Raw genomic sequence first — 17,051 nt, forward strand, 5'->3', positions numbered from 1 at the left:
CCAGAACGTATTGTATTGTACCGTACCGTAACGGACTGGGCTGTCCGTCTCAGGCAAAACTCCCACTCCCACTCCCACCCCCATCTCAAATAATGCACATCTCGCAACCCACACCATAAACGCTGTCAGTCTGTGGCTTATCCATCACTCCCGTACTTTCCGCCTGTTCGGTCCAAAGTCTTGTTTCGGGCCATATGCTGAATCCTGGTATGATCGCCCCACGAGATGCAGAGAAGCATGAGACTCCGGACTTGGTGCTGCATGATAAGTGACATGATGCTTGGCGTAAACTCCTCTCCTGCCTCTTGTCCTTTCTTGTAACTGTCCTACACGAGGTCGATCTCCAAGACATGAACTCCGGGTGGCGGAACAGGGGTCCCTTCTTCTTGGAGGTCGATCTTGGCTTCGAGAAAAGCAGAACCCTTGTAACTCCAAGAAAGCGGAAAGAGGCTTGGTCGACAAAGAAAATCTGGCACAAGATAACAAAGATTGCTAGCAGAAACGCTCAAAGGTCATAACAGTTCCCATGTATGAGGAGGAGACGGCGGCGGGTCTGGCTGAGGAGGAGGGACACGCGGCCCTCCTGGAGGTGTTGGCGGAGGGTCTGGATCTTGCGATTCGAGAGACATCGGGCAGTGAGCCACACACAAAGTGTTGAAGTGAAGGTGAAGATAGAGGTAAGGGTAAGGATGAGTCCGAGGCATTATGGACATGTGAGAGAATTCAAAAGCCTGCAACTCCAGAGGCATCAGGACAAGAAATACAGAAATAGAGGACACACTGGGTTCTGGTCCTCCAGAGACACTAGTCGAAGTGGTAAAAGGTATCCGATAGATAGTCTTAGTTTAGGCTTGTGGTTTATGTTATACTATTCTTCGACATTACTGCCGCCCCCAGTATCTCCAGATAGTCGGTGCGACACTGATCCTCTTAATGAGGCTCACGTTCCGCCCTTGGAAGACATGGCGCATCATCGACCTTGGCCAGGTGGGTAGGATACTCGTCAGATCAATGTGTAAGGTGGTTCACGATAGATATCCACGTTGACCTACACGATCAGCTGCGCAAGGTGTAGTCGACGGCATCTAGACCCGCACCCGCGCCCCAGGATCAGGCCTTAAAACCAGGTGGCTTTCTCGCTGTTTCTCAAAGGATCACCATCGTCGTATCCAACATCGCGCCTCACAGCAACGCTTCCGCGCCGAGCCCATCAGGTGGCCAAACCAGTGAGGGGGATTGAATATGTACGATGAACATGTTGCCCAGATGAGCAGAGTCCACGCATCTGGGTAGGGTCCAGCCAGTCCAGGGCCCGGAGACCGAGTAAGGAAGGCAAGTAGATATTTCAGTATGCGCTAAATAAGTACCGGTATGACCATGGCACAGCCACCAATATTCTCATCGGCGATTTGAGCCTCAACCAGAATCCATAGCATTAGCCATTTATTCATATTTCTAGAGAATGCTCTTCATAGCAGGGTTGCGGCAGTAGGCGGCCGCGGGAAGATCCCGTGTATGGGGAGATAACAGAGAGACCCAAGGACAGGTCAAGCCCCAAGAAGGCATGCCGGGACGATGATGATGTGCGTAAAGTTGTTCTTAGACTCTGGGCTCAATATACCTGCCGTGGTTCATACAAGCTGAAACCGGCTTCCCATGTATGATAGCGTCAACTTAAAAGGAACACCTAGCATCCTAAAGAGATCGGTGGGGTCCCAATGTGGCTGCCGAGGGGACCCCAGAGGTAAAGATTACCTGAGTGATCAGACAGAAAACGCAGCCGGACCATAAGTCCTCGGAAGCACAACCGACTTGAACCCTGCAACACGCACGGCACCCATGTCAGAGACAGCTGCCAAACTCGAATACAGGCCTATGACAGCTGCCCGTCTACCAGGCTCTCGTCATTGTCCCCGAAACAGACACTATGCGCCACACACCACCTTCTCTGTCGTACCATGCTGAATATGCAAGGCTCCTAAAGCAGTAATGTGAGAAAGGGGGCTCGACACCCCAGCACAAGCCGAGGTGTTGTCCATCGGGCCTCAGAATCTTGCCTTTATAGGCTTCCAGCTGATTAGGGAAAAATCTCCTGGCTTGACTAGCCGGCAGCGCCTTTACCCGTACCCTGCCCCGGGATCTCGTAATTGGCGCCATGCAAGTGGATCACATGCTGGTATGATATGCTCTTGACGGCGAATACACGATGCTAGTATAGCCGCCGAGAGTGATGCGATGTGCGGCTGTGCTTAAAACTGCCACGGCCTCGATTTACTCCAGTGCAGAATGGGATCTCGTCACAAAACCCGCAAGGGGGTGTGTATTGTACCCTAGATGCAATGTCACCATTGTGACACACAGCTTATCCAGTATTGTACCGATATGCATGGCGTGAGAGAATGTGTGAACATCCTGCCTGTCAAGACACCCTTGGTGGTGTCAGATCTGCTATGTGTCAAACATCTGCGCTCTATGTGTTCGGTGCATGTTTAAACCGAGCTCGCTTTGACAGCTGAGTCACGACTTAGCTGCCCAGGAGGGCATGACAGACTGTCGTATGGCGAGTGGTGCAGTCTGACAGCGGCCCTCTTGAAACGGTGACCCGAGCCAAGCTCAAGACCAAATAATACCCTGGTCGCTCACGATTCATGGATCTTGCTGGCAAGGGCGGCGTCGTAGGACCGGCCTCTCCTCAGCCCTATAGGAGAAGCCACCGTTGTGCGTGAAAAACGCTGAGGCCAAGACTAAGACCCTGGCCTGGTCTCAGGCTGTCTTGGCTTAATAGACCATGTTGCTTGTATGGGCAGTGCTACTCAAACCATCCCACTGTTGCCGTGCTTCGGTGCATGATGGAGTGTTGGTTGGATCAACCTATCGTGAAGGGTTGAGTTGCGCCAAGACTTAGTCCACTAAGCATGGGGTCTCTCATATGCCCACAGCAGGTCCCCTTAGTCGAGCGGGGAGAGTGCGAATCGTGACAAATGGTAGATGGGATCTAGTGACCAGTGACTGGTCCCTGAATGGTCGATATACGTTCGAAAATAGTGGCTGGAGCAGTAGCAATCAAAGTCTATCCTCCACTTCCCAGTTCCGAAATCTGTGACTTGTGCATATCCATGGAAAGGCATCGGGGGCAATCCTTGCTGGCCCCGTCCGCGGCAATTGTCCTGAAACGCCGAAACCAAAACGAGATCACGTACATAAATTGAACTGGGACATTGACAGATAAATCGGATAATGGGCGAGTGATTGGCCGTAACAGAATGGAGCGAACCTCCGGTCTGATCCAAAAAGATGATAGGCGGGATTCTTTAGAGTCCTCAACAAGCGTCGTTGCCGAACATGGTAAGACGTACACCTTCATCTGGTCAGATGTCAGTTTGCCAAACGGGAGACAGATACAAGTGACTAACTTGTTTCCGTGAGCTAATTAAAACCTGGGGCCGTTGTTTATTCTGTTCCTTTTCCTATCCTCTCGTAACGCCAATCGAAGCAAATTAATTACACCTTAGAGCTCGTGAATCATTTTGGACCGCGTCCTCGACTGCGAGATCGACTTCGACCTTCGCGACTATCAATGCTCCCGCGTCGTCTTGTCTCGTGATCATCGTGGCGGCCGGCTGCTTTTCGCCTGGGACCTGGAGATCTTGAGCGTGATCTAGATGAAAAAGAGTTGTTGGATCGACTGCGATATCGGCTTCCACCACCGCCACGGGAAGGAGGGGGGCCAGCCGACGATCTGGAAGGCGAACGCGATCCTGGACGATACACATCAGACCTGGGTCCGTACCGACTTCCTGGAGATGCTCGACGGCGACCTCCACCACCACCACCCATGCCGTTATTTCCTCCCATGCCCGCACCAGGGGGTCCCCCACGTGTTCCCGCAAACGGAACTCTGGGATCAATGTTGGCTCCACGCCGAGCCGTTGGAGGCGCAGGAGAAAGCTTGCGACGGGGAAGCACTATGGAAACATTGATCGCGGAGCCATCCACTTGAGCTTCATGCATGTGGGCTATCGCGGCCTCGGCATCGTCCTCGTAGTCATAAAGTATGTATGCTGTGCCACGGTTTGTTCCAACTTTGATTATTATTAGTTGATGTCCAAATAAATGAGAGACGGTCATCTTACAGGTTCTGTTCATGGGAAGATCAAGATCCTTGATGCGTCCAAACTGCCCAAAGATCTCATAAAGATGTTGCTCATTGATGTTTTTAGAAAGTCGCTCTACTACAATCTAGGCATACTAAGTCAGTTTCCGTAACCTGGTCATGACTGTTCGCGACATACCTTTGTGCTCTTGGCGGCTGGGGAAGCACTCCTATCTCTGTCGTTGCGATCGCGAGCCCCGCGGCTCCAGCTACGACTGCGGCTTCGACTCCGGCTGTTACTACGGCTCCGACTGCGGCTGCGAGATCTGTAACGGCCATTACGACGCTGAGGTGATGTGGAGCGGGCCGGTGACCGCGAGTCGTGATGATGGCGGCGCTGGGGTGAACGAGAACGTTCCGAGCGTGCAGCAGGTGAGCGCGTGCGCGACCTGTAACGGCTGCGAGATGGCGATCGCGAAGCCATTGGGGTGCCAGGGGCAAAGTCGGCCTCAGCTCAAAATGATGTTTGATATCGCGTGTTGAAGTTGAAGGAATTGGCTTGAAACGCGGAATGTGGCGGTAGGAAGGCTTGTGGGTTAGCTGCTGGAGCTTTCTTGACAGGTGATCACGTGACTACAGATGACGCGCCATGGAGCTATCTACGGAGTATTTGCAACCTGCTACTCTATGCACATGGTAACTATAAAATCAAGCACTTCTGTTTCGCTTAGCGGGTGTTTAGGTGTTTTTGGCAAATAATCATCTACATTCCCCTTCATTCGGGGTAAGATAATAAGAGAATGGCATAATATGCAAAGGCGTCCATTGATAGCTGACATTAGCCTCCATAACAGGCTGACACAACCTCAATGCTTCCCTTCCAAGATGGATACTGCCTCGAAATATGGATGACTGCCTATGCATTGTCGATCATCAGTGCGGAACCTGGGCTGACTGATAGCTAGTCTACCCGTTCCATGTCATTACCTGCAAGTATCCGTACCGCATGGAGCTGTACATAGCCGCGACCTTGCCTTGATATAACCCTGCACTGCAAGCAACCCAATCCTTCTTTATTCGAAGGCAACGTTCTTATGTGCACGTTCGATACCACGTCGGTTGCAATCAACTACGCCCGTTTTGCATCCTATATCCATGTCTTGTCACATCTCGACTGCTTTGCCACGGTTAGCATTTTTGCGGTGGATGGATGACACAGGTTTGAATCAACCGGCATCAGGCATGGATATTAGTCCGCTTCCTTGGACTGTGGCTCCGACTGCGGCATGTGCGGCTTCTGGTACGAGATGCGGCCCTTGCGCCGGTGAAATTCAACGACTTCGGGGGGTGGATCGGTTGGGTTGTTGTCTTTATCCACCCATACGCAACGCATGCTTTGTATGATGCCTGTCGACATGTTCATTAGCAGCCTTCTCTTGTATCATGCCATTACTTTGACTCACGCTCAACTTGCAGCCATGCCAGCCGGCGATACAACATCTCCTCTTCGGGAGTACGGTTTCTAGCATCCTCGGCCATTCTCCTCAGCACCTTTTTACGACGGCGGTGGTCCAGGGCTTGGACGAGGAAGATGGAAAAGATCAAGGTGACGAAGAGAACGCTGACTCCCACAATAAGGCCTATTTCGAGACGGCTCATAGGTCGAGACTCAGACGCCTTGGGTTCCTCCGGTACGGAAGTGGCTGTGGGATTCACAATAGGCATGATGCGACTCCTCGGCGACTTGAGGCCGGTGTTGGCAGTGGAAGAGGATTGAAAGAAACTTATGGATGAGAAAGAACTCGCTCTGACGAAATAACTTAAGAGCTCAAGTCAGAGAAATCTGGTTCAAGATTCACGAGGATGTACGTTGCGGTGAGTACCCTAGATAGTGAGCCCAGCTATTTATGCACGGTAATCAGTCGTTGATGTCGATGAGCTTGCAACAATAGAAATCAAAATGCCATTGTGAAATCGATTCATCTATTCGTCCTGAATCAACAACGAACGCCGGGTGAGGGGCTGTTGCGAGACTCAGACACTGCCAGCTGCCGCCAGTTGCCAACCCAGTAGGATACCTTACAGCCCAGGCGGCCTTACAATAAATGATGATTGATTCCTGCAACGCCTCTGTACTCCCGTAATTGAATTCTGCTACATATTATTTCGCGACTACAGGAACAGTTTTACAGCACAACTTCTCAGTGTTGGTTTCATCCTCAGGTGGCCAGCTCGACAGGATGAAAGAGTGAAGTGCTAGATGATTCTTGCGCTTAGAGCCAGCGATAAAGAACGAGTGGAAGTTATATGTTAATTAAACTGTTATCCATACTATCGTTTGGGGGTCCTCGAACATACAGATAATGCTGCACCCTCAGCCAGCTTGCAAGTGTACTCGCTCTTTGCAATTCGACTTACAATCTGCTACCTTGATAATTCGAGAACCCAAAGAATCAAGTCACGACATGTACCCCATCACACAAGGTCACTGATTGATACGTCTCCCTCAGCATTTCCTTTCGCTCAAAGCATCCACAAGATACAAGCCTTTCCATGGCTCCGGTCTGAGATCTTCTGCATATGTGCCTGCTCACCCTCCCTCTCCAGAAGCCTTCATTCTCAATTAAGTACAGCCTCATAGATGCATGTGGGGCCATTTTGACAGACACATATCTTCCTTGTTGGTGAACTTTTACTTGGACTGGTGGCTGACGGAGTGACGATAGAATCACAGCAGGCCTTTCTATCACTCAACTAACCTGGTACCATCCTCGATGCCCATTCTCTTTGTCATTGCTATGCTTAGAGGCCACCATTAGGTGCGCTACTTTACTTCATGTTACCTAAACGGCCCAGAACGTCTCCTGCTTCGGGTTTGTATCTGATGTGATAGTTGGGAGTATCTGGCACTGACGAACACAGCCTGTGATTGTAACTGTTGGTTTGTAGTAGCTATGTCATGAACGATAGTTCAGGCAGTTCTCAGATGCTTCCAAACAACCCTCAAAAGCAAGCACCCAATTCAGTTGTCTCCGCAAAGACTTCTGATCCAAGGAGTGGGCCAGTTTGGTTTTGTGTGGTGCTTTGTCCCTCTTTGACAACCCTTCCGACTCAGAGTGAACATCATTTGTTCCTCTCTCGCTTCTGTTGTAAGCTACGCGATAAGGAAGAAGGCCTACGTCAATAAGGGTCTGTAGGTGAAAGGTTTAACTGTTTTGTATTATATTGGGAATTTTAATCGTGAGATATTCAAGAGTAGCAGCTAGGTAGTTTGGGAAGCTTGGTCAAGTTCGGCTCTGAGAGGCGTTGAGGGTCTCGCTGGTGGCCTTGGCAGCATCTCGAAGTCGAGATTCCAGGTTGTCGCCGAACATAGCACGGCCGTGGGCCTTGAACTCCTCGTAGACAGGGACCAGAGCGTCAGATCGGAGGTCGCATCCATAGTAGAAAAGAACATTGCCGTTCTTGTTGAAGGTTCCGTCAGCCTTCTCGAAGAACCAAGTTAGGTTCTCATCCTCCTCGCTGACAGTCCAGACCAGGCTAGGGTGATCTTTCTTGATGGCAGCGAAGACGTTCTCAGCGACGTTGCTGAGCCATCCAGCCTTGGTGATATTCAAAGTAGCCAGTGTAGCAATTGGTCGCTCCTCATTGGCTGGCAGGACGACAGCTAGACACTGCATTCCATCGTCGTAGTAGGCATTGAAGTTCTTCTCCTTAAGATGATCGACAAAACGTTCGACAGTGGCCTCAGCATCAAGACCCTGGCGGTCGCGGGCCAGAGTCTCCTTGAACTTGGAAATATCCCCAATTTCGTTGACAGAGGAAACTCGCTGGATCTTGTCTCCTCGACGAATGAGGGTACCGGCACCGGAGTCGGTGAACAACTCCTTTTGCAAATCGCTGGGGTGGATAATAGCAACGGATGAGCTGCGGGGGAGTGTGTCCAGTACTAGGAATGGTCAGCTATAAGTCTGCATAACGTCACCTGGCCTACTGACATTCTTTGATTTCCTTGATCTTGAGTCGCGTTCCGTATCGGCACCAAGGCTGAGCCATCAAGTGGTCGAATTCGGCGTCTAAGTTGATAGTAGAAATCTTCTCGCCATCACCATCATACAGTCCACCCTTTTCTGACAGATAAACAACCTTCAGGGGCTCAAGAGCACGGGCAAGCTCGGCGGCAGCGACATCAGCGTTGACGTTAAGGAGATGGCCGTCTTCAGATTCAGCCATTGAAGTAAGGACAGGGATATAGCCAGCCTCAATGGACTTCTCAATAGCATCTTTGTTGACCTTGGTGATCTTGCCAACATACTGCCACTTCTCCTTATCAAGATAATCAGCCATAAAAGCACCGCTAATCGATCGAGTCGCAACACCGAGCTCATCCAGTCGGTTAATAAGCTTCAAGTTCTCTTCAAGGAAAAGCTTGCGAGCAATACCCAAGGTTTTGGCGTCAGTAACTCGGATACCTTCTTCAAACTGGGGCTCAACACCAGCTGACTCGAGAAGATTATTGAGTTGAGGACCAGCTCCGTGGACTATGATGGGATAAAGATTCATCTCAGAAAGAAAAACGAGACTTCGGCAAAGCTCATCCAAGTATTCGGAAAGAATGGCCCCGCCAACCTTGATAACGGCAAACTTCTGGGACTCAACCGAGGTGAAGAGCTTCAGGTACTGCTCACCCTCCCTCCTGCTGCCAATGCTGTTGATGGTTTGCGCAACAATCTCCCGAGTCCTATCGCGGCCAGGCAAAGACGCGAGAGCCTTGGTAGTAGAGAGGGCTCGGTTGGGATTGATGGATCGGAGCGCAGTCGGAGCGGCAGTCTTGACATTGGAACGAGCGACGCGGGGAGCGACTCGTCGGGCACCAGCCCGAAAAGCTCCAGAAGTGGCGGAAAACATCTTGCTTAAGCCAATTGACTCGACGATGGCAGGGAGATCGTGCAATGGACAGAGGGGAGGGATGAGGAAGAGAGGATGAGGACTGTTGACTATTTAGAGAGAAGATCGAGAGGCCCACACGGCAAGATAAGGCCCGGGTGAGTCAGTGGAGACTAAAAAGGTGTTGTACCTTAAAAGCTAGGAACCTGGGGTCACTTCCAATGGAGGGGCAACAGGGCTATTAAGATTTCATGTGTAACCAACTACATTATGCACAATTATTCTATGCCCGTATAATCGTGTTAGAAGTCGAGGCAATGGCCTCCGATAGTTCTGTTATTGTAACTTGCAATCTCTTCAAAGCACAACTCGCATATTCCTTGGAGTCATCGCCCCTCTAACCATCCACCATCGATCCGACACCGCTTGGAGACCCTTAGCTGACCAGGGTCGCCTTGCCGGTCTCCGTTGCATCATGATAGAATTTTTTTTTCCATTGAGCTCCATCATGAAAAATACCATGTTCAGGCGGTCTCGTCTATGGCCTGTAACTATGGGCGAGGATCAGTCTTTGACTTAATATTGGTATCGTTCGTTCATTGTTGCGTTCAAATATCTACAGTGAAGCAGCAATAGTGAAAACGCCCCCGTTCATCCGCTGCAGAACTTTTTACCAAGGCAAACCCACCGAGGTCCAGTAACCAAACACGGCTACATTCCCTGATGCAAGGAAAAAAAAGCTCAGATGGTGATGAGGCATTATCAATCAGTCGGCGTTATCAATCTACTCCTACCCACAATACCCATGCACTTACAGAAGAAGCCCACTACCAAATGACGCCAACAGAGGACCCATGGTTCCGGTACGTCAAATCTTGAGCCTGTAAGGGATCTCTTTCGTTCATCTTCAACGGACAGGATGCCATGTGTACAGAGAAGTTCCACTTTCGGAGCAACTATTGTTTAAGGCATGGTCTAGTTCATCCAAATACCGGCTGCCCACGTCTCAGGAAAGTTTTATTTTAATCACCCTGGGTTGCTATGAAACTGGAGCTTTCGTCATGTGATAGAAATCTCCTATTAAAGAAATGGACTAATAAGAAGGGATTCTGCAAGAATTAGAGAGCTGATCACGATCCTCTGCTCTCAGAAATCATGGACTGTCACTTGCCATTCCTATCTTCGGTCTGGCAAGCAGACTGCCGCTTCGTTGCCACCAATGACGCAACACGAGGAGTCGGATTTGATGACAAAGATCCGCGGAAAGGTATACATCTCAATTAATCGGGGAACGCCTAATCTCAAACATCCAGCCCGGTCTGAAGTTCCTGGAGCGATACTGAGACCTCGTCATCAGTAGTAAGTCACCCCAGGAGCAAAAGCTGCCAGCATAACATTGACCGGGACCCAACGTGAACAAACTCCATCGTGCTCAAATCATATTCCATTGCAATAATGGCCAGTTGCCCAAAAGTTCCATTTCCCATGGTCGTAGCTTGCGATATTCGATGTCGTCATGTCCCAGCGTGTGTATCGTAAGGACCAAGTACTACCCAAACAAATGATTGGGCTATTAACGAGTAGCCACAACTAGGGAGGATTATCAGAATATTCAACAACACATCTTTGACGAATCGAACACATACCAGAGGGGACGATGATGATGACCAGCAGAATGATGATACCGATAATCAGACACATTCGCATCTTCATATCCTTCCACCACATCTGCTTGCGGACTCTGTTGGCTCCTCGACGGAAACCTTGTGCCGAGACGGCCAAGTTGTCGGTCTTATCCTGAAGAGCATCGAGGCGCTCACCACGTTGGGACACCTTGTTGATGTTGTCACGCATCACACCCACGGTATCATCAATTTGCTGCCGACTGCATTAGTTCATATCCAACACCAGAGACATTGCAGCGCTGGTGTTTTTGGGGTGCGGCGTGGGCTGGACACAGGTATCGTCTGGTGGCAAGATAGCCAGAATGTGACGAAAGCCCATCAAGCATTGGCAAATTGATGCAAGTGGCGTTTGGTCGGGCTGCTCGGAACGGATATCATGATGCTGCATAATCGCTCTCAGGGTATTATCGCATGATTTGCCAGTGGCCGGTTGATGGCTCTTCGAAAAATTGCGATTCTATCGCAAATCGTTTGCGAATTACCAAAAGGAGGCGTCATCCATCATCCGTCATCGAACAGCCTGGTCGCCAGGTGTCGCAACTCATAATCATACAAAAAACACTAGCGCATCACGAATATCATCAAAACAAACTTACAGCTTGTAGCGCCTGCGTTCTGGCATTGCCGCCAGCGCCCTGTTGTTGGGCTCCAGCCTGGCCGCTGGGGATGTAGGGGTCGTAGGGGGCTTCCTGCTCAGGCATTTTGGCTGTGGTTTGGAGATGTTTGAGTCGCTAGAAAATAACAAAAGGGTATCGGTCGGAATAGCGCGAAAAGTTTGATGTTGCAGGAGAACAAGTTCACGATTACGGGGCTGTCGTGTCGTGTCGTTGTGATAGTCGAAAGGAGGAGGTTGGCGTAGCGAGAGGTTGGAAGAGGGAAGTTGATTGTGAGACGTTGCGCTGGTCCAGGCGAAACAAGTAGTGAGTGACCAGGTTGCAGGTGAACCTAGGGCGGAGTTGGTTTTGGGGCGCTGCTGGGTGACGAGGCCCCGGGGGGTTCGGGGCGGGCTTCAGATGGGCTGTGGTTGCGTTGACGTGCTGAGCCTGAATTGGCGTCGTGGCTAAGTACTTCTACATGATTCGAAGGCCTACGGATAACTTACGCTTTGGCAATCAAGAGTCTTTGTCCTTTTCAATTTATCGCGGTTCATCAACTGTTGGTTCGTTCGTTCATTCTGCTGTTCTATTTTTGGCCATGACAGTCAATAGACGCCATGGAGCACTTAGTCTGCCTATAAAAAGAGCTGTAAATGTCCTGACCTGTCCTCTGGAAAGGCCTTCAATTCATTGCTCGCACTTATCAGGAGAGTAGTTGCACTGTAAAGTATTCGCGCAGTGATACGTTCCTCCTGTTGCTTTGAGTCGCGGTACGCAATGCCTAAAAAGGTTACCGATGGAACTGGTGATGACAGACTCATGTGATGCTGTAACCCAAGTTGTCGTCCCTTTTCAGTAAGCGCGGAGACACTGCCCGTATTCGCATCCATGAGTCAGCCACAGTCAGCCACGGCTCACCACAGTAACAGCGCCACATCCGATCCAATCGAGTGTATGCACATTCGGGTGCCCTCAAACAGCCCATTCATGCACTTGGAAACACATGGACGAGGAAGGCACAACTTGTATTAGTGCCAAAAGTTTCACTAGAAAGACTTGCTACAACACAGAAACTGATGCCATTGTTATTGTTGCTGAAATATGTACTACGAAATAGCTATAGATTGTCTTGATAGGCCACGCAAGAGGCAGATACATACTTTTCTTGACTTACCTGTCACAAGTAGGAACAATGACGGTCACAGACGCACGGAGGAGTTGCTGAAAGCCGTCCATGGAGTCATTCTCTGTTGCCTTATCATGAAACCCATCGTGACCCCTTCATGTCTGTGTTGGATGCTTCACATATGGCTTAAAAATCAACGAGAGACTACATTGAGCCTCACCCAACATCAACACCAATCAGTGTCAGTAAATTTGAAACAAGGATTAAATAACTACTTTATTGTTTTTATGACTACGTCTTACTCTACTGCCCATACATATTGAAAAGGCATGGGTGCCGTTCTTACACCGAGTGACCTAGTCTGCTCATAGCCTCGAATAGAACCGAACGGTAAGCATCCTTTAAGCATGATTTGTCGAACGGGAAACATTAACTATATCGTAGATCTCGTTGAGACGCTTAGATAATGGAACCTGGATATAGGGCTATAAATATGGAGAAAGCGATAATTCTCTCATCATCATGATGGAAGAGGCTTCCAGAATTTTAGAACATCGAGCTAATAAAAACTGATAACAGGGGTCGTTCAGATGACAGGATTCGATCGAAACGTCGATTTCGATCTGGCTGATGTAACACAAGCGACTTGTGATTGGGGCCGGGCTCCAGTGCTTTAATGGTTTTGTGGGAGATGTGAGAAGAAGAGAAGGATTTTGAAGCTCAACAAACAGAGATCTATACACTATGTGATTCATTCTCATGGCGACTCAGACTCCAAGTCATCAACAATACATTATTATTAGTATCCGTCACAGAAGTATACGTCACCCTATGTATGGATGTCATGATATTGGATTGGATACAAGATATGGTTAGTTCGCCAATGCAGCTGTGGCTCGTGAGCTACAACCAATCAGTTGACCCGGATCTCACTCCGAGTTCGATCGTGTCCCTCCACATTCGATTTAGCTATTCTGCAATTGTGCGAATATGGCATATAGGACTCTGATCATTGGAAGATTGTTTGGGAAGCTGATTGTAGCAGCGTTGAGTTGATTGGGTTAGAGATATACACATTGAGAAGTCCCGTGTATTGTGTGCACACATCCCTTAACTACGTAGCACCTCCAACCTTCACTCATTCAGATGATGAAACACGTGAAAGGAAACCCATGTAACGCAGAGATTACTCGCCACCGAATACCTTATCTGATCCCTTGCTCTCAGTCAACTGTGATACTACTTACTGTCTTTGACGGGTTCCTTGCCAGTATCACGAGTCCAAGCAATGTCCAAGAGATATCGCCAACTACTCCCTGTCCCTCCCAGCGAAAACCCGCCTCCCAACTCGCAGCCATCTGGGTCTTCCTCGACTCCACGATCCTCCAGCGACGAACCTTTGAAGCGACAACGAATCGGAACACACCTAGCATGCAACTCGTGCCGTAAGAGGAAGATTCGTGTAAGCTTCTCAAGGAAAGTGGCAACCCATTTGTCCCTTTTAACACGATGTGTCAACTAGTGCGATGGAAGAAAGCCGATGTGTGAGGCTTGTCGACGACGCGGCGAAAAGAAACCATGTACCTACGCCGAGACTCGAAGTTCAGACCAGACGAGTAAGGAAACAGAGCAGATTCTGGGGCTGTTTGATATTTTGAAGACAGCACCCGAGACTCAGGCTATTGATATTCTCCGAGTCGTACGAAGCCACACAGATCTCGATACAGCCGTGTCGATAATCCAACCGCGGATAACAAAAATAATCAGTGACCATGAACGCTCCCCTGAGCACCCTCGGCACCTGGGTCTTGAAGCTGAGCTCATGGCAAGACATTCTCTCGCTTTTCCAGCGCTTCAACCCCTTGAATCTAGTATCCTGAAGTAAGCGGGCTGGATGGGAAAGGCCTCATCACTCGCTATCCGGCTACAAAGCCGTGTTATCACCAACTTTGGCTGACATTTAACAGGAAATCCTTCAGCGCCAGCCGGACATCATCAACCACACAAAACGACGAAAACACCCCGATGACCAATAGTGACCCGAACCCGTTCCCAGCCCATGATCCTACCCGGAGCCTGACACCCGCCCTAAGCCCATGTGACGAACGATTAGAAGAGCTGAATATTGGATTTTGGACCTCTGTACCAATCGCCTCCAACTTGGCTGCAAAGGTCATATCACTATATCTGGAGACTGACCACCCCTTATTGGGCCCCTTTGATCCTACCTTGTTTATGGAAGATCTGGTCTATTGTCGAACCAACTACTGCAGTAAGCTACTGGTCAGTGCCATTATGTACTGGAGCTGTGTAAGTGGTCTGGAAGGAGTCTGGTACTCGACTAGCCTCGCTGAGACAACAACAGCAAATGTACAGTGCGGTAGACTCTACTGTTCAGTCCTTCATACCACAGTTTTGTGAAGAGGCCGAGAATCGTTGGTCACTTGAAAAGGCGACAGATTCTCTGATGAATCTTGCTGCGACACAACTGTTGGGCTTAGCATATCTGGGTAATGGAAAGGATCACTACGTCTTGACGTATGTATCTGAAGTGAACGCCATGGGAGCTCGCATGGGCCTTTTCGGCGTCGAGCAAAGCGTTGCGATTTCGAAAGCAAAGCAAGTGAGCCCTGAGCTACAAAGCGCTACATCATATGCTGCTTGGGGGACTTTCAACTGGATAGTGTGAGTTCATGAAGTCAAGATCTCAGACAAGACATGATGTTAACGTCCTCAGGCTTATGGCTTTGTTTTATCAACAACCTGGCCTCTCATATCCCGAGCACCCCCCTATAGTCCCAATACCAGGACAAGAATGGTATCATCCTCCTGAGCCCAGCCCCGAGTCTCATCAGCAGACACCTCAGCAGACGTACATGGGCGACACGTTTCCGGTTCTATGTCGATTTTGGAGAATAATGCACGAAGTGACCTTGAAATACTATCGTGATCAGCCTTTCCCGCGCGAAAGCCTCAGCAGTCACATTACACTCGCCTTTGCGGAATACAAATATCGAGAGTTAATAGCTTGGGCAGAAACACTGCCCCCATCTATGATGCGTTCAGAGCAGAGTCCGCATCATGTTTTGGTCTTTCAGTATGTTTCGAATTTCTTGCTTCTTCCCAACTGTAGTCCTTCTGTTAAATCTAATCGCATGGCAGTATCTGGCTCCATGTCGCTATTATGTGTGTCCTTCGCCCATTTACAGTTCGTGCGAGGGATTCACCAAAACCACTGCGACTGAAAACATTTCCCTGCAAGCGCAGCTCGCCTGACGCTGCGTACAAAGCATCCGTGAACCAGCTCAAGCGTCTTGTGGTGGTATACAGAGAAAAATATGCATGTTCATCTTACACGATGTTGTGGCATACTGCTTTGATCCAACTCGCTAATGCGATTCTTGGAAACACAAAGGATCCCGCCTGGCGCTTTTACCTGTTCTTTTGTATCGAAAGCTACGGAGAACTACGACGCTCATTCCGATTTGCCGAAACCATCGGTCGCAGCATATTGTCCATGGCGCTTCAGCAAGGCGATTTATCCGCAGACGAAGCACGAAGACTAATGGTACAGTTTGAGGAGAATAGGCTGACTAGTCCGTCGGAAGATATACGGGCGACATTCATGGCTGATCTGAATCTTGCCATGACGGATCCCGAAGAAGCAAGTGTGGAGAGCCTGTCTGACAGGTTTGAGGACATTGCACTGTTTCGGGAGTTTACGAATGCGGGTGACTCAAGCGAGGACGAACCAGTAGAGTCGGATGATAATACTTGGGATACGTCGTGAGACGGAGCAATCACTGAGTGGAATGGTCAGTACAGAATGACCGGAAGAGGCTTGCTACCTTGAGCAAACTGCTGGCTCAGAAGCTTTGAATAAGGTACCCTGAAGAAAAGACCAGCAATGAAGTTGGGCAAAGAGTCAAAATGATTGACAGAATAAGGCAACACATCACAATTGCCGTTGAGCAGGAGAAGGAGAAGGGGAAGAAGATGTGCAACAAGCAATACCAGTTGTGCCTTGAACATGAGACAATCGGTAACACTGGCGTCTATATGAAAGTTAAACAAAAAGGAGGAGTTTGCGGTTAGCGTAGCGAGGTGCAGACCGCTGGACTCAAAGAGTGTGTTTATGATATGAACCTCTGTATAGTGTTTCAGTTCGCCATCACTGTGAACAAAGACGGAACCGTTGGTATCTAGATGATCGACCATTTCCGGGGAACAAGTGTTTTGATGGTTGGTTCTACAAACATCAAGATGCCTGTTTTCGAAAGTCTGGAGCCTTGATCACTTGGAACTAGTCAATATTAATGCTCTCATGGATTGGCTAGCCCATGGTTCGCCCGACTCGGCCGGTTTATGGAGAATCGACAAACAAACCCGTAGAAACAAAAGAGAGACAGATGAATCGACTGCCGACTTGACCCCTCCCTGATGCTTTATGCAAGCTCTTCCATGGCGCTTTGATACAAAAGTGTGTTGGATCAGGGTGTTGAGGTTAGGTCATGTCAAAGTCTCATGCAAGTCATATCAATATGATGAAGTGGGATAGCAACACGAGAATCTCGATAACAAATGTCAGCCGAGCAAGGACCAGGGATGGATGTTCTCTCATTTACTGAGCGTAATCAAGCGACGGGCTTGGCCCCAAATTCTTGTCT

At 49.3% G+C, this 17,051-nt stretch overlaps 7 protein-coding genes across 10 annotated transcripts; 1 reads left to right on the top strand and 6 right to left on the bottom strand.

Annotated features, from left to right (window-relative positions):
- Nucleotides 1-1,763: 1,763 nt before the first annotated feature.
- Nucleotides 1,764-2,157, bottom strand: FOXG_18535 (uncharacterized protein; the record flags this gene model as incomplete). Its single annotated transcript, XM_018398654.1, has 2 exons — nt 1,764-1,819; nt 1,941-2,157. The coding sequence occupies 2 exons, from the start codon at nt 2,155-2,157 to the stop codon at nt 1,764-1,766; spliced, it is 273 nt and encodes a 90-aa protein (XP_018237426.1).
- Nucleotides 2,158-3,522: 1,365 nt separating this feature from the next.
- Nucleotides 3,523-4,577, bottom strand: FOXG_03340 (uncharacterized protein; the record flags this gene model as incomplete). The annotated part of the gene is made up of 3 exons (XM_018381024.1): nt 3,523-4,082; nt 4,134-4,239; nt 4,293-4,577. 3 exons carry the CDS (start codon nt 4,575-4,577, stop codon nt 3,523-3,525), a joined length of 951 nt encoding a protein of 316 aa, XP_018237427.1.
- Nucleotides 4,578-5,342: 765 nt separating this feature from the next.
- Nucleotides 5,343-5,818, bottom strand: FOXG_03341 (uncharacterized protein; the record flags this gene model as incomplete). The annotated part of the gene is made up of 2 exons (XM_018381025.1): nt 5,343-5,500; nt 5,557-5,818. The coding sequence occupies 2 exons, from the start codon at nt 5,816-5,818 to the stop codon at nt 5,343-5,345; spliced, it is 420 nt and encodes a 139-aa protein (XP_018237428.1).
- Nucleotides 5,819-6,342: 524 nt separating this feature from the next.
- FOXG_03342 (N-acetyl-gamma-glutamyl-phosphate reductase) lies at nt 6,343-9,204 on the bottom strand. Its single transcript, XM_018381026.1, has 2 exons — nt 8,089-9,204; nt 6,343-8,039 (listed from the first exon to the last, which is right to left on the bottom strand). Exons 1-2 carry the CDS (start codon nt 8,996-8,998, stop codon nt 7,378-7,380), a joined length of 1,572 nt encoding a protein of 523 aa, XP_018237429.1. The 5' UTR covers nt 8,999-9,204; the 3' UTR covers nt 6,343-7,377.
- Nucleotides 9,205-9,476: 272 nt separating this feature from the next.
- FOXG_03343 (vesicle-associated membrane protein 4) lies at nt 9,477-12,085 on the bottom strand. Of its 3 annotated transcripts, XM_018381029.1 has the most exons (4): nt 11,765-12,026; nt 11,259-11,705; nt 10,624-10,855; nt 9,477-10,567 (listed from the first exon to the last, which is right to left on the bottom strand). In XM_018381029.1, the coding sequence occupies exons 2-4, from the start codon at nt 11,361-11,363 to the stop codon at nt 10,551-10,553; spliced, it is 354 nt and encodes a 117-aa protein (XP_018237432.1). In that variant the 5' UTR covers nt 11,364-11,705; nt 11,765-12,026; the 3' UTR covers nt 9,477-10,550. The 3 variants fall into 3 exon arrangements, with proteins under 3 accessions (XP_018237432.1, XP_018237431.1, XP_018237430.1); XM_018381028.1 differs by having other exon boundaries at nt 11,259-12,085; XM_018381027.1 differs by lacking the exon at nt 11,765-12,026 and having other exon boundaries at nt 9,952-10,855; nt 11,259-11,586.
- A 1,402-nt stretch (nt 12,086-13,487) lies between these two features.
- On the top strand, nt 13,488-16,802 carry FOXG_03344 (uncharacterized protein). Of its 2 annotated transcripts, XM_018381030.1 has the most exons (6): nt 13,488-13,846; nt 13,907-14,265; nt 14,352-14,694; nt 14,750-15,069; nt 15,122-15,481; nt 15,547-16,802. In XM_018381030.1, exons 1-6 carry the CDS (start codon nt 13,673-13,675, stop codon nt 16,172-16,174), a joined length of 2,184 nt encoding a protein of 727 aa, XP_018237433.1. In that variant the 5' UTR covers nt 13,488-13,672; the 3' UTR covers nt 16,175-16,802. The 2 variants fall into 2 exon arrangements, with proteins under 2 accessions (XP_018237433.1, XP_018237434.1); XM_018381031.1 differs by having other exon boundaries at nt 13,907-14,694.
- FOXG_18536 (uncharacterized protein) lies at nt 16,092-16,935 on the bottom strand. Its single transcript, XM_018398655.1, has one exon. It carries the CDS (start codon nt 16,600-16,602, stop codon nt 16,201-16,203), a length of 402 nt encoding a protein of 133 aa, XP_018237435.1. The 5' UTR covers nt 16,603-16,935; the 3' UTR covers nt 16,092-16,200.
- Between the last annotated feature and the right edge of the window lie 116 nt (nt 16,936-17,051).

The sequence above is a fragment of the Fusarium oxysporum genome, chromosome 8 (assembly GCF_000149955.1).
Source record: "Fusarium oxysporum f. sp. lycopersici 4287 chromosome 8, whole genome shotgun sequence".
NCBI lineage: Eukaryota > Fungi > Ascomycota > Sordariomycetes > Hypocreales > Nectriaceae > Fusarium > Fusarium oxysporum.